Source organism: Amia ocellicauda, chromosome 4 (assembly GCF_036373705.1).
Source record: "Amia ocellicauda isolate fAmiCal2 chromosome 4, fAmiCal2.hap1, whole genome shotgun sequence".
Classification (NCBI taxonomy): Eukaryota; Metazoa; Chordata; class Actinopteri; order Amiiformes; family Amiidae; genus Amia; species Amia ocellicauda.
In genome coordinates this window covers 16,595,382-16,615,007 of record NC_089853.1, presented here as the reverse complement: position 1 = coordinate 16,615,007, position 19,626 = coordinate 16,595,382, and the positions used below count along the sequence as shown (strand labels likewise).

Below are 19,626 nucleotides of genomic sequence, written 5' to 3'. Positions count from 1 at the left end.
ATGATAATTCCCCAGGGAATTTGTTGATTTAGTACAACAGTGATCAGATTCTGCTAGAGAAGTAATCCCAAGGGCGGGATTTATAGACATACATGTAAAAATAAACCAATTATGCTTTAAAATCCACATGCAAACCGTCTTAGAGTCCTGCAGCACAAAACAATAGGACCAAACAAAAAAAGGCTTTACGAAATTGTTTGTTACGTGTGCCATGAAGATCTCAGACCATGATGCGTCCATGTAATGCATCTGTGTATTCATGCCCCATTGTCAGATGCTCTGCATGAATGCAGTGCTTGCAGTTTAGCCTATACTTTGGCGTATGGAGAACAACATATAGATTGTAGCATTTTTCACTTTGTCCAGCTCCACTTGTGGACTACCTTGTTCAAATTTTACTTCCCTGGGAGTAGGGTGGTTAAAATACTGCAAGGGAACCTCTGATTCCAACTTCCTGTGACAGGCAAGTCACAACCTCCATCATTGCCCCCCCGAACAGGAAGTCAGCTTAGCCCAGGTTCCTATAATAAATCACTTTTCTGGATCCTACTCAGTATTCTTATTTTAAACCTGAACTTTTCAATGTTGGCTGGTAGCAAAGGAGGGGATTAGTTATATTTAAAAACCTCCCCCGTGGGAAAGAGTCAAAACCCAATCCATCCAGCTGTACCTGCTACTTTATATAGCATTGTGACCTGACCCCCTGAAAGCAGCAGTCTCTGCTCCGTTCAGCACTGCCGACAAAAGCGTTCCGGTCAGACATGGCTGTGCCATCGTCTTCGAGGTCAGCACAGAACGGCCTGTCACATTCTGCTTTCGCTGCTTATTCAGCTGTGACCTTTATTGCCGAGAAGGCCCAAAATCTGCTCTATTAAATGTCACTTGTGCAGTTAAACATGGACAATTAGTCCTTGTTTGTAACACAGGCAGGCCTGAACTGAGGCTATTCAGAGTAGCAAAATAGTTTATTCTCTGGCATCCGTGCAGACTTAATTTCACAACATGGCATGAACAAAATTTAATTCAAAAACATCAAACAATGAGCTGTAAATATGACTAGACCCAAGTACCCTACTGCATAGAATGTTCCCAGGCCTAGAGCAAACCTCAAAGATGAAATACAGATGTCCACAAACAAAAGACACAACTGCGCTTGCCCACCCTGACTCTGAGTTCATTCACAGTACGCTTATCTTGACTAGCACAGGCAAGACTGAGACACCATGAAGGGGCTACAAATTCTGTCAGTGGCCCATCATGGAGTTTTGCTGTATTGTACTATTGAAGATACCATTCCTTGGATGAAAAGGGTATTCAATTGCATCTGTTCTGTGGACAATCCAGAAGTCTTCAAAATGGCTGGCACTTGGAACGATTCTGCATCAAGCAAAACAGAGAGCCTTAGTCCTTCTTGCAAGCTGAAGCAGTCCAGACTACTCATACTCCCAGTCTGTGGTTATTTTTAGGTTCATCTGCTAATCTGAAATATTCTGCAAAATACGCATGCCTTTACATATATTGTAGCACCTTTTCATTATAAGCACCATCTCAAAACCCTCCTACACATTCCGTTTACAGCAGGAGACAGGAAGTATGCAGTGCCACAGCAAAGTATTAAAGTAATCAAATTTCAGATACATAAAACTGTGGGAAGCCAGAAGAGCTTCGATGTGCAGATCACGGACAGAGGTATTTAAAGCAACCTGCAGAAATTCTGTCAGGCTGACCTGTCAGCAGTGGCGTAGTTGTTAAAGCCAAGCTGCCGTGTTATGGCTGCGGTCCATCATAACTCAGCTGCCACCAAGCTGTATCTGGTCTCTCTGTTTACAGATACACAACAGCCATCTTGGACAGAGGCCAGGAAGAGGCCAGTTCATCACGAGAGACCACAGGCCACTCTATTCCAGGATATGTCCTCATTACAGCTCTCTGGATTCTATACACAGCAACACACACACATGCTTTCCATGGTAACCTTTGCAGCTTTCATCAGACATTTATTTTGGTAACCTGCTCCCGCTACCCGCCTCCCACCACCTAAAAGAGCAATGTTTTGGTATGTTTAAGCTGGCTGTTCTCTGAAACATACTGGAGGGGTCATGCTGGCTAAAGAAGTAAGCTGTTCATTTCACAAGTCATCCATTTCCATTGCATAGTTGTTGCTGTAACAAATCAGTCTGAGCTCATGAATATTTAATTGAGAATATTTAATATGTATCAGTCCTTTTCTTAAGCAGACTTTAACAGTGGGTGGATAAGGGAGGGACTGCTGGAGCATGGAGGGGAAATAAGTACCACTTAAAGCCCGTTTCCTATCCAGTTATACCCTGGCAAGACAGGCTGCTCAGTTTGTATGACTAACATACTTTTCTTGATAAACAGGAACCTTTATGCAAAGGGAGACAAGTGCAGATATGGTCCCCTCCCATACTCACAGGAAAAATGAAGAAACATTTTTACTTACAGATTGCTTGCTGTTTTGCAGTGTCTTCTGGTTAGTGTATATAGCTTGTGAGTCTAGTTCTTCGGTGTTTGAATACATAGACATGTGTGTGTGTATGGGGGGGTAAATATAATGGAGTGATGTGAGATAATTAAGGAATATAAACTCCAAAACTCATTAGGTAATGCACGACTGACTTCAGGCCACAGCACATTTAGATTGTAATGTTGGGGAAGTTGTTCCTTTATGATGTGTCAAAGTAAATGCCAAACTGATCTTACTGTAGCATTCCAATCACAAAATGGTTTACATATCTTTTAACCATATTACATGATCTATTCTGTTTTTTATTTGTTTATCGTTTATGGTGCATGGAAATGTGAAGAATAACAAAAAGACTAAAACGTTTTGGAGCAAACTTGCGGTGAATGCAAATATACATCAGTGGCAAGCTGGGAGCCCTCACTGTGCCTTTTAAAGGACACTCCCACTGGATCAGAAGATAAACTCTGCCATGGAGCAAGTCACAGCAGAGATCACGGCATGTGGTGGATGCTCTTTATCACTATGTATCGTCAAGCTGATTTATTAGGGATTCCCATGCGCTGACACCCAGCCTAAATAAGACTAAGACTGAAGGTTTCTCAGACTGGGTCCATGCCAACGCTGGCGAGTTATGTGTTATTTTGGGATGTGGTGCCAGAAGTGCCCTGGCCAGGTTCAAACTGTGACCTCAGCAGTCACAACACAGGACGGCATGTTGACATGTGTTACCAAAGGCTGGCTTGTCACTGAAGAGGGGTCAAGACAACGCTTCAAACGTCCTACTGCAACCCGCAAACCAATACAAGACCAGAAAGGCTAATCATTAGAGGAGATTGGAGAGCTGAATGGAAAAAACAAAATAAAAAGCAGCTCTGCCACTTCCACTGCAGGTGCTGGAAGAGAGATTGCTTTAACACGCAATGTAATCTATTCTGAAGGAATCACTCTTTTTTCAGCCTCCATAGAGGGATTAAAGGTATCTGTATACAATGTGTTTTCCAAAGTCCCCTTATTTATATCTCGGTTAAATTAGTTTATTTTGACTACTCAAGAAGCATACAGAAAACAGTTTGCAACTAGAAAGGAGTCAATTCATTTTTGCAATACATAATCTCATATTGATTCACCAAGGACTTTCCTCAGTTTGGAATTGTCAATTTCTGCTTAAGGCCACTCACTAGACTCCGGCACTAAACCCAGACACACACAAACCCTGCCTTCAGCTTTCTCTCATACAGTGGTTATGAACTGGAAATTGTCCATCTTGCAGATCAATACAAGGACAATCTAGGTTCCACTAGTACTGTTTTGGATATCAGGAACAAGGTGGAGGGGGCAGGAGAGAATGGGAGAGTTACAGTGCCTTACGTAAGTATTCACCCCCCTTATAATTTTTCCTATTTTGTTGTATTACAACCTGTAATTTAAATTGATTTCTAATTGGATTTCATGTAATGGACATACACAAAACAGTCCAAATTGGTGAAGTGAAATGAAAAAAATAACTTGTTTTAAAACATTCTAAAAAAAAAAAAAAAAACTGAAAAATGGTGCATGCATATGTATTCACCCCCTTTGCTATGAAGCCCCTAAATAAGATCTGGTGCAACCAATTACCTTCAGATGTCACATAATTATTTAAATAAAGTCCACCTGTGTGCAATCTAAGTGTCACATGATTTGTCTCAGTATATATACACCTGTTCTGAAAGGCCCCAGAGTCTGCAACACCACTGAGCAAGGGGCACCATGAAGACCAAGTTGCTCTCCAAACAGGTCAGGGACAAAGCTGTGGAGAAGTACAGATTAGGGTTGGGTTATAAAAACATATTTGAAACTTTGAGCATCCCACGGAGCACCATTAAATCCATTATTAAAACCGGAAAGAATATGGCACCACAACAAACCTGCCAAGAGAGGGCCACCCACCAAAACTCACAGACCAGGTAAGGAGGGCATTAATCAGAGAGGCAACAAAGAGACCAAAGATAACCCTGAAGGAGCTGCAAAGCTCCACAGCGGAGATTGGAGTATCTGTCCATAGGACATCTTTAAGCCGTACACTCCACAGAGCTAGGCACTAAGAAAGAGTGGCCAGAAAAAAGCCAAAGCCAGCAAACACATTTACTGTTCAACGATAGGCATGTGGGAGACTCCCCAAACATATGGAAGTACTCTGGTACTCTAGTCAGATGAGACTAAAATTGAGCATTTTGGCCATGAAGGAAAATGCTGTCTGACGCAAACACCTCTCATCACCCCGAGAACGCCATCCCCACAGTGAAGCATGGTGGTGGCAGCATCATGCTGTGGGGATGTTTTCATCGACAGTGACTGGGAAACTGGTCAGAATTGAAGGAATGATGGATGGCACTAAATACAGGGAAATCCTTGAGGGAAACCTGTTTCAGTTTTCCAGAGATTTGAGACTGGGACAGAGGTTCACCTTCCAGCAGGACAATGACCCTAAGCATACTGCTAAAGCAACAGTGGTTTAAGGGGAAACATTTAAATGTCTTGGCATGGCCTAGTCAAAGCCCAGACCTCAATCCAATTGAGAATCTGTGGTATGACTTAAAGTTTGCTGTACACCAGAGGAACCCATCCAACTTGAAGGAGCTGGAGCAGTTTTGCCTTGAGGAATGGGTGAATAGTTATGCATACTCAAGGTTTTTTTTGTCTTATTTCTTGTTTGTTTCGCAATAAAAAATATTTTGGTCTTGATTGGTCTTCCCTCCCCAGCTGAGGATTTGGCCAGGTTAGCCTTGTTTTCCACTGTAGCTTTCATTGCAAACTACAGCCCTGAACCACATGACAGACACCCACAGATACATTTCTTGTCTTTTAGAGGCAGCATCTCCCTTCATGCTCTGCAGACCACCATACCCACTTAATTCAAAATTCAGAACGGAAAAAGTAATGCCTTCCGAAAGGCAGTGCTGCTTAACGGACACCCCTAAAAACAACCTTTTAAAACATTTGCTAAACAGAGCAGAAAAGGCCATGCCTCTCTGAGAAAGACTTGGTAGTGTGCTGCCTCCATCACCCCCCTCCCCCAGACCCTTTACATGCATCTGACATCTCCTAATATAGAGGCAGCTTACAAAGTACATTTGACATTATTCTGCTCTCACCTGTGACTTAATACTTGTACTGATTATTATTAATTTCCCTCTGCAATTCTGTAACACTCAAGAAGAATACAGTCTGATTAACGGTCCAAGAGGACAGAAAGGACATGAAACACCACTTATCCTGAACGCTCGCAGCTTTCATCCATGTTTTAATCACTCTCTGATGTACCCTCAACAGCATGTAGAAAAACTTTTCACCCTTGTGAATGTGTCTATTTGAGTATTTGGAGTATTTCAATATTGAGCTCCAGATTCTTGAGATGCAACAGGACACAAGAGGAGTTCACACTAATTTCTGCTCAATGCCACACATTCCTCAGTCATTATCATTTGGTAATCAAAGATCAAACACCTTTTCAGTATAATTTATGTACATCTGAGGATATACTCTTGGGGAGCATTTTCCATTCGGTGCCTCTGTTTATATCACACACTGGTGTCTTTTGTACTTTCCATGGATTTCATGGTTGGTTGGAAACACCTTCCCTGTTTCATAACTTTTCTGATGCATCACATATTTTCCTACCTGACACAGGCCAGCCCATAATCAAAGCCAGCCTCTCTGCAGAGACTGACAGAAGTGCTCGTGCCAGAGAAGGTGTGCACAATCCAAATCAGTTTGACTGGCTGTGTGACAAGGATCTGTTTTTAGGCTTTTTTAAATCTTGTTTTTCAAACATTTGGTGATCTGAGAGTGATGTCAGGAAGGAGGCCATGAGGGGCTTTGCTGAAGTCATTTGAAACACTTTGCAAAATTGCAGAAAACACATGACGTTCTTTAAATTATTGCCGATGAAAGAATTGAAAGCAGGCTTTGATTTCCATAACTTCATCTAAATGGATAGGTGTAGGTTCTTCTGGGGGCTTTGCAAGAAGCAAATGCACAAGACCACTTTGTACTGTTAGTGAAACCAAACATGTCAAAACAAACAAAAGCAATACATTCTGTTCTCATTTTCTCAGATTAGTCTGCATTGCAGGTTCATTACCAGAGATGCCTGCCTTGTGATGCTTCCTAGTATAAATTGCAGCACAGAGAGGATCTCTTGGCAGCGGTCAGGAAGCATTATCCACAGGACTGAAGAAGAGGACCGTTCTTTGTGCACATTCACAGCATTCTCATCTTCACTGCACAAAATACCCACTGCGTGGTTTCATTACATTCCCTATTAAAACAGAGTTGTGTTTGTTTTATCAGAATGGCCAGCGTGCCAGGCAGTAATTATAACCCCCCATTACAAATCCCAGCTGCTCGGGTAGTTCCATGTATTATTGCTTCACACCAAATAAAGTAAGAAAGAAAGAAGCAATATATTGACAAGCACAGAAACTCGCAAAAAGACTAATAAATCCCCAGAGTGTTACAAAGGCTTTCCAGTTGGCTGTTACAGCGCCAACATTATAATGCAGAAGAGGCGACCAGTATTAACACCAGCATTAAATGAGTCCAAAATGCCACACCTTAGGCTAAACAACAACCCCAAGCAAGCAGCTGTGTCCGGACCCTGCACGAATGTCAGTATGGATGCTAATACTATGCCAATTGAGTATGCATGAGTTTATTCATATTTGATGCAGCTCCATAGATGGCGGCGGATTATTTATCTCGCTAATGTGGGGTAAAGAGGGCGACGGAGAATCCTGGAGCCTCAAGACATAATTAACACAAGAGAAAAGTGATTAAATCCACGTGTGACCCAGTACAACATCTTTGTCCTAGAGAGAGAGGCAGTGAGGGAGAGAAAGACAGCCTCCACTGTCTGATCAAACACTTCTCTCTCTGCATCCTGGGTTTCTCAGTGCTTTATCCAATTACAACCCCTTGTTATGTGACGGGTAAATGGGTCTCCATCTCCCTGGGCATTTGCATTAAAAAAAATTGCTGTGATGAAAAACTGGAGCTGGGACTGTGTAGTGTATTCAGGGACAATGCGTTTAAAGTTGCAGGATCCCAGACAATTGCTTTTATTTGGTATGGAAACAACTTCATAGAATCATATCACCATATAATTGAGGCAAATCAGGTATTAATCTCAAGGCCTATGGTGGTTTAGTGGTTTCAAGAGAAAACAAACATAATTTGTTCATTTTCTTTCACATCTGTAAAGATGCAGGTCTTCAGGCGATTTTGCAAATATGACAGATGAACCTCATATGATTTACAACAATCAAACACTATTAGAAGAGTGGAAGAATACTCCAAAAAACTATATAGTAGTAATGACAGCAGTAAAGAAGAACAGGTCTCAATGAACACAAGTGAAATGCCATATGTGATTCCAGAAGAAGTATCTTATGCAATAAAGAAGATAAAAAATGGAAAAGCACATGGAGAGATGGAATCACAGTGGAGATCCTGAGAGAAGCTGGAGAAGACATTGAGACAATTCTGGCAAAACACTTCACAAAATGTCTCAGAATTAAACAATTACCAGATAATTGCAACAGTGCAGCCATCATTGTCCTTCATAAGAAAGGAGACAAAGATCTGAAGAACTATAGGTTCATTATTCTACTCTCCATCTTATTTATTAATTATTAAGTATTTGCAAATATATTAAACTTACACCCTGGACTTTGCCCGACCAAGGGAACAAGCAGGATTCAGAGGTGGATATAGCATGATGGACCATATACAAGTTGTATGAGAAGTATTGGAAAGATGCAGAGAACATGAGCTTCCTCTGTGCCCGAGCTTTTATACTGAGTGAGAGTTTTGTAGAAAACAAGTATTCCCATTATGGTTACTCAGGTCTGATTAGTATTCTGAAACCCATACTTAAAAAAAAATCTGATTACTTTAAGGACTACTTCTTGATAGTTTACATGATACAGCAAAATCCTCAAGTAAAGAAAATGCTAGAATCTGCAGTGGTTCACATGTAGTATTTTGCAACATGTTTTTATTGATAGGAAGCCAAGCTTACAAGCACATGATTAATCATCTACTACGCATTCTGCTTTCATCACATGGAGGAACAGATGCGTCAAATTTCGTCATTACATCAGTCAGGCAGCAAAGAAGTCAACGCCTTTGTTTGCGTTTGTAATGTTATTATCATACTTTAAAATCATTTGCATTCTTATCATAACGTTAACTTCAGGAACATGATTTCCATTTTTTTTGTTAGTGACGAACTGGGTGAATGATGACACTTTAATTCCCATAATAATAAATCAGTTATAAAATAAGTCAGCTATTGGTAATTCAGGACTTTCCATTGTAATTCTTTATTGCGGTGTGGCAGAAATTTGACAGGAGGCAGGAATGTAGCATTTTTCAGATTTTGTTAAACATTTTCCCTAAAAAGAATCAGTTAACTCTAGATCAACCATTGCTTAAGAAGGATATAGCTACATTACGTAATAAAACACTAACCTACAATACATTAATTGTTCATGACTGAAAGCAGTTAACTAGTTATTAGCATCCCTTGGGATAAGATGGTGTAAAAACAACGTTCATCACCAGTGGAATCTGGAGAGTTACATTTTTTTCATGTGTGCTAGCACTTTGTCTGTTTGTTTCTGATTATAAGAACATAAGAACATAAGAAAGTTTACAAACGAGAGGAGGCCATTAATATCTAAGTGATCCAAGGATCCTATCCAGTCTATTTTTAAATGTTCCCAAACTTTCAGCTTCTACCACATCGCTGGGGAGTTTATTCCAGATTGTGACGACTCTCTGTGTAAAGAAGTGTCTCCTGTTTTCCGTTTTGAATGCCTTGAAGCCCAATTTCCATTTGTGTCCCCGGGTGCGTGTGTCCCTGCTGATCTGGAAAAGCTCCTCTGGTTTGATGTGGTCGATGCCTTTCATGATTTTGAAGACTTGGATCAAGTCAACACGTAGTCTCCTCTGTTCCAGGGTGAAAAGGTTCAGTTCCTCAGTCTCTCAGTAGGACATTCCCTTCAGACCTGGAATGGAAAGTCTGGTTGCTCTCCTCTGAACTGCCTCTAGAGCAGCGATATCCTTCTTGTGGTGCCTAAGTTGTCTAATTTTGTAGATTTCTTATTTTCAGCTAAATAATAAATATATAGAAATCTCTGGAAGCAAACATTTTTTGTACACCATCTGGAGGTAATATTTTAAAAGAATACTGAATTATCTACCACATTAAAAATATTAAGAAGAAAAATGGCAGATAAGCAAACATATTAAAAACAAGTTTGTGCATTGTGACTGTATAGTAGATATAGTAGATATTTCTACACATCGTTTTACTTATTGAATTCAACTTCTGTTCTGTTTTCCTCCATTTTTCAATAAAGTGTCCCAAAATTAATAGTATTGTATTGGATTACAATATACATGTTTTTATAAACTAGATAATTAGTATTTTGTAAAAGTGTGTAGTTATACTGCTCATAATTTTGTTTTACCTCTAATTGCTATATTTATTTGAAAAATAGAACACTCTGGCAATTTTCAGGTGCTCAGCAATTTTGTAATTACCTGTTCTAAGTGCTTTGCTTTTAATGAGAAAAACTGTGTATAGTACAGTTCATACTGCTAAATATACATTGTTCTGCTAATACATGCAGTGCATGCAATGGTAAGAGTAACACTTGTAGATGGATTAGTAGAGGAAATAAAGGTCAATACCACTGTACAGAAGCACAAACGAAGCTCAATTAGGTTTCATATCCTCGACATGAGAGACGTAATTGCACAGCACACTGTTCAGATTGAATGTGCTCTCTAATATCCTGCATTAGACATTACGCTCATCCACTGTCTTAAAATTCATCAAAGGAAATTTGTTAAACGTAAAACACAGGCACATAAAACAATTTGACTATGACTGATTTGTCATGGGAGTGGTATCCTGGTTAATCATGTCAATTCAAATGATCTCTCTTGGCCGCTACGTGCATTGATGAGTTAACAGTAAATTAAGCTTTAACGTGGCATTTTTCATCCTCACTGATAAATACAGCCGTATTGCAATTCTCTGCAGAGAAAGGTCATTGCTGGCCTGGGGATGGAGGCTGGGGAGTGGGGGGGGATAGGAAGGTTTTGCCTGGGGACCTGTTCTTTATCTGTTTCCGTTTGCCTATTGGTAACAATGGCTAGAAAAAGAACAGCCCTGACAGGAGGTCTCAGCAGGGTGCCATTAGAAAGGTTTGCCTTTCATTTGCATGTTTAGGTGGGAAAATTGGTCTGAATCACATAATTCCCGCATAACCAAGCTGCATGCAAAAACATTCATTAAGCAATTAAGGAACAAACGGACTGCCAGACAGGCTCCACATAGGGACTGTGCAACCCTGAAGAGTACAAGGTCAGTCTGTTTTGAAGTTTTGTAACAGATAGTTTATGCCTAATGATTTACTTTACCATTTTCTAGTAATTGCAAAACGGGGTCAAAAATACATTGAATTTCTGTTCTTTAGTTTTGTTCTTTTTGAGGATATCTCCAGTTTCGCTTTATTTTATTTTTGATCATGTGTGCTTTAAATAATACTCCAGATGTATAGGGTACACTAATGTATCCCATGGGTCTGTATCTGATATTTTTTATACATTTGTATTTTGTCAAGACAGCAAAATAAAAGCTTCCAAATGTTTTTTTATCGCCAAACTGTCATAACAGAATAACAGATGTGTCCTGGTTAAAAGCACGCTGCCCTTTACTGAAGGCCTGACCTTTGAGAAGTTGAAAAGGCCCCTTTGTGAGGACTGGCGTCCACTGGCAGTCAGCTCAGAGGAGGGCCGTGGGACAAGAATGCAAGTCAACTGAAAAATCCATTCCCAGTCCCTAGCGAGTTCTCAGCCAGACATTTCTGAACCGTGTCCTCTACAATAACCAGCAAATATCAAAATGCCTCCTCAAAACATGCAAACAATGTGCAGGACAGGGGTTCGGGGCTATGGAGTATGGTGACCTGAGGGAAACAACAATGATGTTTATTTCTGGGTGGATTGCGAGAGTGTGATGTCTTGCTGAAATGAGTGGATCGTGACTGCAGTTTCTTGTATATTTTTGCCATTTAATTCCTTCTGTGCTGCAGATGTGGTGTCCTAACTTTTATGACAATTAATTGCTACGCCAAAGGAGGGTGTTTCATCAGTAGTACGTGACTGTTGATTTGACCATAGTAAACCTGCTGTATTGGACTCACTGCCCTGCATGCAGTTATACCTTCAGCAAGAACATCTTAGCTGAGATCACAGTTTGCTTCTTGGGTCACACACCCTGAGCCCAGCCAACGCTTGGCATGAAAAGCCACGACCTTCACTTTTTGTGCGTAACCGGTCAATCCCTCTAAGCGCATCAGCACTCCAGCAATGAAAAACTGATCGATCGCCTGATTGAGACCTCGTCCACCCCGGGACACGCTGTGCGGAGGAAGGACGCGTGTGGAGCCGTGTTCAGCCAACTGGAACACTATCTCATCAATACATTCCTCTCTGGGTCAATGTACAGAGCGACGGCCCATGCTCAGGCATTTGTAAAACAGATGAAAACATTCCTCTCTGGGCCAGTGTAAGAGCTGCAGGTCCAGTTATTTATTCATTGAGGTGATGCCTTTATCCAAGGCCACTTACAGGGTTTACAAGACCCATTGAATGATGCACATTTACACACCGTGGTGGAGGCACAAACACCACGGCGGCATTCCAAGTGTGCATTCAATCTCAACGCTGGCACAAAACTTTAGCTGTTCTGGGTTATACTTATTGGAAAAGGGGAAGCAATAATTACTATAAATCCTAACAGACAGGGACCTAAAAAGTTACCTTAATTACAGCTCTGCTTTATAGTGTACTTGCAAAGATCAATCAAACTGTTTATCTATTTTGTCAAAATGACTCCAGTGTCCAATTACATACTGTCCTGCGCAGGTCATCCATCACTCACAGCAACACATCTCACTGTTTTAGATGAAGTAGCAGGTTGTCGCGCTGGGCTTTGGAGTCCCACTGTCTTGTATTCCCAAAAGTGCCCTATATATTTTTGCCATTTCTATAGTTACAAAGGCTTTCAGAAAGGTTAAGCCCATTCATTCTGATTAAGAATGATCTGCCTCCCTGGGTTCTGAATTGTGACAGCGTTGTACTGTATGAAGAGATCAAATACATTTAATAGAATCTCTGTGTATAAATACAATTAAACAAACAAACATACAAACGACATGAAATATGCTTTTCGGTAAAGAAAAAGCAAAACTCCATGTAACTCAGCTCCCAATACTGAGGAAAACGGACCATTAATTAAAACCAGCTCATCAATCAAATAGTCTTCTTATGACACAAAAACTAATACAATTCCAACTTTGTATTTATCAACCAGAAGCAAGCAGTGAATGAGGCATTTCAAATGGGTCATTTTTTTAGATATTGTATTTCTAATGGATGCACTGATGGCCTTGAAGAGCAATTCATCAGCAATTGCAGACTTTAAACCATACATGAACACATTACCTAAATATGAGTCAAATATAAGTTACTGTAGAAATGTTTCTTAACTCCCACTCTTGGAATCACGTAAGATGATAATGGTTTCACTAAAAAACAGTCTCCTCTTTCAACTGCCGGCCAACACTGCTACGAATATTATCATCAATCCACAAAATGTTTTTCAAAAGAATGACAAGCTTCTCTCTTTGTTTAAAATCATTACTGTTTTCCAAAGAAATGACAAATTAGTTCCAATGGGGGCGACAACATCAACTGTAGACTGTTTCTTCAATGCGATATTGCTTTAATGTTAGCGCTTTTCCACCGACAAGGAGCCGGTGCCTAATTTGGAACCATTCCCTGCTTTTCACCGCAAAAGAACTAAAACGTGCTGGTCTGGAACCTACGAACCAGTGACGTCAGTGCGGGGGGCGGGGTTACGTCGTCTCCACAGAAAGGTATTTGCTGGAGTTCAGCCGCCATGTTTAAAATGCCAGCAGAGACGCGAGCGGTCAGGAGAGTTTTGATTGAAAATGAGCGAAATCAGCAGCAAACCGCGGTCTGTCAGAGAGACACTACAGTGACAATATGTCTCACACGTCAATAACGAGTTAGTTGTTGTCAAATGGCAGCAACGAGAGCCGACTGAGCGCAGCTTCCGTGACAGGAAAGCCGTGTTACCGCGAGATTATGACGATGAGAGTTAATGCGGATACAGGTTGGACAGAAATGTTGTTTGGTAATGATCTGGTCATTATCTGATCCGGTGTGACGCCGAATCCAGCGCCTCTACGAGTCACGTGTCCCGGGTTGGTTTGCGCATGATTCATAATTTATGAATAAATTCATTTTCTTAGCACAGGGCGAATTACACAAAACACACATATTGTTCAGTAAGAGATCAAATACACCGTAAGATCTGTGACAGTGACGCGCTTTGTGCTCACAGCCAGCAGTGCTGACAATGGATTATTATTATTATTATTATTATTATTATTATTATTGTGTATTTGTTAGCAGTCGCTCTTATCCAGGGCGACTTTCAACACATAGGAGCATCGCTGCGTGTCTGGCAACAGGGACAATGCAACAGTGATGTGGGACCATCATCCCAGACCTCATCAATCAGCACAATTTCCCATCAAACCATTATCATCACCTGAGATCTCCGACAGGTTATTGATCTGCCGCGACTGCGCCGCAAACACCCCCAAAACAGCCGCATCCATAATCAATAGGCCAGCCTAGTCATTGTGTTTAAACAAGAATAAAAGTAAAAATACGCCACAAAATGAATGAAAATGTGAACTGTGTGCGCGGGGACGAATGCATGTTAACTCTAACTTGTATTTTATTCAATACAGTAAAAGTGTCTGAAATAGCGAATCGGTGTAAATCCCTTAATGCATCAATAAAAATCAATACAAATAAAAGGCTGAGTTATCTTAGCATATTCGTATAGTTGTATTTTCGTTTCTGCTACATGTGTGATCTCGCGTTTTTTTGTGTTGTTTTTTACAGTGTATCTGTGCTGAATGAGTTTGATTGTGATGTATAATAGGGTTTAAAGTCGCAGTCCTCGGTGCTGATTATTACTGCTGTGTGTAGACGCTTTATTGAGTTTGATTGGGATGTATAATAGGGTTTAAAGTCCTCGGTGCTGATTATTATTATTATTATTATTATTATTATTATTATTATTATTATTATTATTATCGCTGTTTCTCTTCTACTCCGCGCTTGGGAACGCCCACACCAGTGACGTCAGCGTTCGGGTCCGAAACCGGTGGAAAAGCGGCCGGTTCACTAAAGACCAGCTGCTTCCCAGGCCGAGCAGCGGCTCCGGCACCGGCTCTTTGTCGTCCTTTATAATTCTTTCTATTTCAATGTAAGTGATTGAATAATTCAGTTGATATAAAGAAAACTAAAAACGGTGAACTGTGTTCACGATATTCTTAATGGAGGCCAGAGCCTGTAAAGGGACTTACAGTCAGATTTAAGAACAATATTCAGACTTTATAAACCTAATTGGTTGAATATATCTGATAACTGCATAGTTTGCCCATTGGCAGCTTATTTAAGGGCCACCCAACCACACAGCCTAGCTGGGCTGCATTCATTCCAACGCAATGTTTCTACAGCTCCTCTGTAATCACATCTGTTTGCCACATTGGACAGAGTGTGTCATACACACCAACCACGGGCATCCCTTTCAAATAAACCCCAAACTGTCCCAGCAAATCCATGTTGGGTCTTTTCTTTTTTTTGACCCAAGGTCTAATTACAAGGGAAAAGTTAAAAATACAATTTTACATGTAACTACACATTCAACTGTCTGCTGGCTTAAAGAAATAGCTTCCTCAGCTAATGAGACATAGATAAAAAAGCAAAAAGCATTTCACATTGGTCATGTACCATTATGCTACATGCATGCTACATAAACCCTGTATCAAAGTGGTTAGCCACTTGTCAGCCAGAATACAACACTCAGATCAGAACTCTACAGGGGAACTCTCTTGGGTTCAGTGTGGATCATTACAATTGATCTATAAATGCCTGCTTAAACCAGAAAGGATTACAGCAAAGCATAATCCAAGATATACTGTGCTAAGTGGGGATCTTCAATATTCTATAGCTGTGTGGGACTGAAATAAAACACCCAAAAAAAACCATTAAATCCATAAAATTAGGTACTGGAATATTGTACTTACTTGAGTTACGTATTGTTTTAAATTTGAAAATCTTTTATAATGAGAACAAAACCATAAAAAAAAGATAATTAATAATAACGTATAACTGTATGATTCAGGACAGAATACTCAGCATTGTTTCTGCCATGATGTCATCTTTAAATCGTTATCTCCCTTATTTACAGAGTTAATGAGTCATCTTAAAATAAAACAAACCATCATCAAACTGAAGATTTCTACAGAAACTGCTCTTAAACTGTAGGCACAAAGCCTGCCATTTATCACCCGGGTCTCATTCTATCCAAGGGCTTAATTTCCAAATAAGGCATGGTTTTCAAAGTCAATTGTGTTCCTCCTGCTGTGATAACACTAGTTCAGCTTCAGACAAGCTTTACCTCAGTAGACAGAAGCCTATGCTACACTAATGCTATCCACAAAAATTGGGCTGGATTAGTTTGATCCACCAAGCAAAACGACAACCCTATTACGGCCAGGCATATTTTTTCATTGTCTGGGGAAAAGCAAATGTTTATTTATTTTGTATTTGTGTGGTTAGCCATCTCCTGCCAAACTGGAGTATAGTAAGACTTTTAAGGACAAGGGTGACACAAATACTAACTCAGTTCTTGCGGGAAAAAAATAAAAACAACTTTCCTGGTGTCACAGAGAAACACTGCAGTTTTTCACTACCTGTATATTTTCACAGCATATCGTAACAGTCTCTTTGAAATTGTCACTCTTCGGGGAGATGAAAGACTAAATCTTTCACACATTAAAACTAGCAAAACAACTGCTACTATTAAAATAAATACATCTATATATTGGTAGGATAGAGTATAAGGTATGCCTAACATCACATCATATAACTGTTTTGCTACCACTTCAAGTAATTACTAAATCAAAACAATATTCCAAAATGGGCCAAAAACAGGTTCATTGGCAAGCAGATATTTTAAAAATAATAATGCACATTTGTTTCTTTCTAATACCCTCTATAATTCAACAATTTGCTGCCTCCTCCCGAAAAGGCAAAAGGAATTTTCTGCTTTTTGTAAAAGTGGGACGGGAATGTCAATTAGCGGGACACTAGCCAAGATCTGAACTGTATTTTTCTCTTTATAAAGCCTCTTCAAAAGCATGCCATGTTTAGACTCTGCTCTCACTGCTGGGGACCTGAGACAAAGTGACTGTGTGGATAAAGATGAAGAAAAAATTAAATAAATGAAGTCTATAGTTGCGTTTTCTTCTCACTAGACACAGCTCCTTAACCAGTATGAAGTCCAACTGAGTTTCAGGGCACAGTCTCATAATATATATGGTAATACACACGTATATGGTTACTGGTACAGCAACCCAGTCATTGCTTCAAAGAAATAGAGTGCCTTTTCTTTTTTATATTACTGTTAAAAGAACACTGTAATCAGTAGTACCTAGTGATCTATGCTTTTTACATAGCCCTGAATATGTTTCAGGAGCTTTGGCCATACCCTAATGGTGAGAGTAAAGTGAGAGGATCATAAAGTAATTTAGATTTGGCTTAAACTTGCTTGTATGAGGGAACGATAGACTGGCCATGTGGACGAGGCATTGGATAGCCGGGGAGTTTTGCTGCAAAGGCGGTGTTTGGAGTAGATGAGGGATACAAAGCAACAAATGCTGAGCGGTTTAATGCCCAGTATTTATGTGTGTTGTGGGGGTGGGATTAGGGTACACCCCTTCTGAAATATATAACTCCAATTAAAGATAACTGCATGAAGAATTGTATACTAGTCTACCACCTGGAATTGGCAGGGTGTCCTACTTCCAATAACAATTAAAATCACAGTTTTCTTTCATGCATCATAAACTGGATTTAAACAAACAAAACAAAGATGTGTAATTTATGTTAATCTTAACGTTCTAATTTAATTCTTTAGGAGATTTTATATTAGACTTCCCACACATACACACACACATATAACACACATATGCATGTTTTATTACAGGTGCAAACCAGCAGGACCTGGGCATGGGCTGACCCAGGGACTAGTGGAGGTGCATTGAAACAGGAAGTGTGCTCTCAGAGCCAGACAGATTCCTGGTAGCACAGACCAGCCTTGCCCTTGGGAGATTTGTATCATATCCTGTCCACTGTGTGTTAAACAGCAAATGACACACTTACTGCTTCTAATACTCACTGCAATGGTATGTAAGTAGGGGATTTAAAAACAGGTACAACATGAGCTGCAAAATTATTCCAAGGCTTTTCTATGCTACAAATTCAAAGAAGTGTGTGTGTGTGTGACTTGTCCTGTTAACTTCTGCCCCCAATACCCTTTCCATACTCTCATTGGAAAAACAAATTCCAATATACTTTTTTGTTCAGAAGCTCAGTCCAGGATAGGGTGATGTTTTACACTTTTTTAAGTGACTTAGATCCAGAAGTAGAAGCATTTTAATGCCATAGAATCAAATAATGTGCTGTCATGAATGATTCCAGTTTTGGAAGAGGAATACAAAGCATTACAAGAAGAAAACTTGTTCAGAATCATCATCAAAGAAATAAATAAACCTTATTCTTGATTCTAAAAAATAATAAAACTCAGATCACTATCACTGTCGACGTGTCACTACTTTTCCTCACGGTCTGTGAGACAATGGCAAGGCATTTTCCGAGCACCATGGCAACAGATGGATCACATACTGTTTGGCCTGGCAGAAAATGCAAATATGTAAACAGTTTCCCAATTAACTTGGGGAGGTTTAAAAAGTTTCCTACTAAATCCTCTCTTCTATCCACACAGGCAGCAGGGCCTTAACACAAACGCTGTGTTACCCTGTTTGCAAGGACCCACAGCCATACCCTCTAATTCTTCCTTCCTGCCAGGCTGTAATTGCACCCTTCTCCCAAATGGATTGCATAGAGGGAGCAGCACAAGAATTGTTTGCCTATTAGATATAGAAGGCCAAGTAACCTGTTATTTCTTTATAATGACAGACTTTCTTCTGAAGAACTCTGGGTGTATCCCGTATAGAGACATGAAGGACAGAGACACCCACCACATCAAGCCCAACTAATTTGTCACTTATTGAAGGGACAGTGATTAAACAGCACACTTTAACAAAGCTGTTTAACATCAGATGTACTATTAAAACATTAATATGTCTGTTTACATGTTGATGCAAAGTGTGACTAAAACAAGATCAGTAGCAAAGCTCACAGCACACTCTCTGTATGCCTTGGCTACTGCGCTTTGACCGGACTCATACTTGCCTCAGACATCAGACTGTCATTCTTCTCTGTCGTCTGGTACATTTACACTCATGTATGGCTCTATCTGGTCATTTTCTGCCTGATGTTAAAAGAGAAAGGACATTTTTTAAGAATCTTTTCTTGACACTTTCAGCTGAAGCTTTCAGTTCAGTTTCACAAAACACCGCCAAGTTTCAATTTGACTCGAGCCAGAACCTACTTACATTCCCTCCCACATTCTGAATCCAACTGTAGGAACTAATTACTAAACCTGATGAATGGGAGGAAAATAAAATTACCACAACTCACATTTCATCACATTTTGCTTTTGTCGAAGAAGATCAGTTATGGGCACACCATTTTTCCATGAGGAAAATAAAAGCAATTTATGCTTTTGCTTAAATGTATTCTTGGAATGACACTGTAAGCTACACAGGATATGTCTGAACTTAAGGTTGAGTTAAGAAACTACTGGTAATGAAAGAATACAGTTAAATTATTTTCATAGACAGCACAAAGAACAACACCAACACTAACAACACAAATTGGTTCATTGTTTTTCTTATACTCGCCCAAATACAATGCTCTACAATTCAAGTCTTTAACTTTAGGACATCACAGATAATTGACTGACCAGTGGCAGGGCTAAGAAACTAAGAAGGGGAACCTCATTGAAG

At 40.0% G+C, this 19,626-nt stretch overlaps 1 protein-coding gene across 2 annotated transcripts in view; it reads right to left on the bottom strand.

Moving 5' to 3' along the window:
- The window catches only part of osbpl5 (oxysterol binding protein-like 5), a 96,169-nt gene that overhangs the window by 45,435 nt on the left and 31,108 nt on the right, over nt 1–19,626 (bottom strand). Inside the window, exon 2 of one of the 2 annotated variants that reach the window (XM_066701111.1) lies at nt 18,971–19,049. The exons of the other annotated variant lie outside the window; for it this stretch is intronic. Within the exon in view, the coding sequence (XP_066557208.1) occupies nt 18,971–19,012 (42 nt within the window). The 5' untranslated portion in view covers nt 19,013–19,049. The remainder of the gene's footprint in view (nt 1–18,970; nt 19,050–19,626) is intronic. 2 annotated transcript variants of the gene reach the window in all.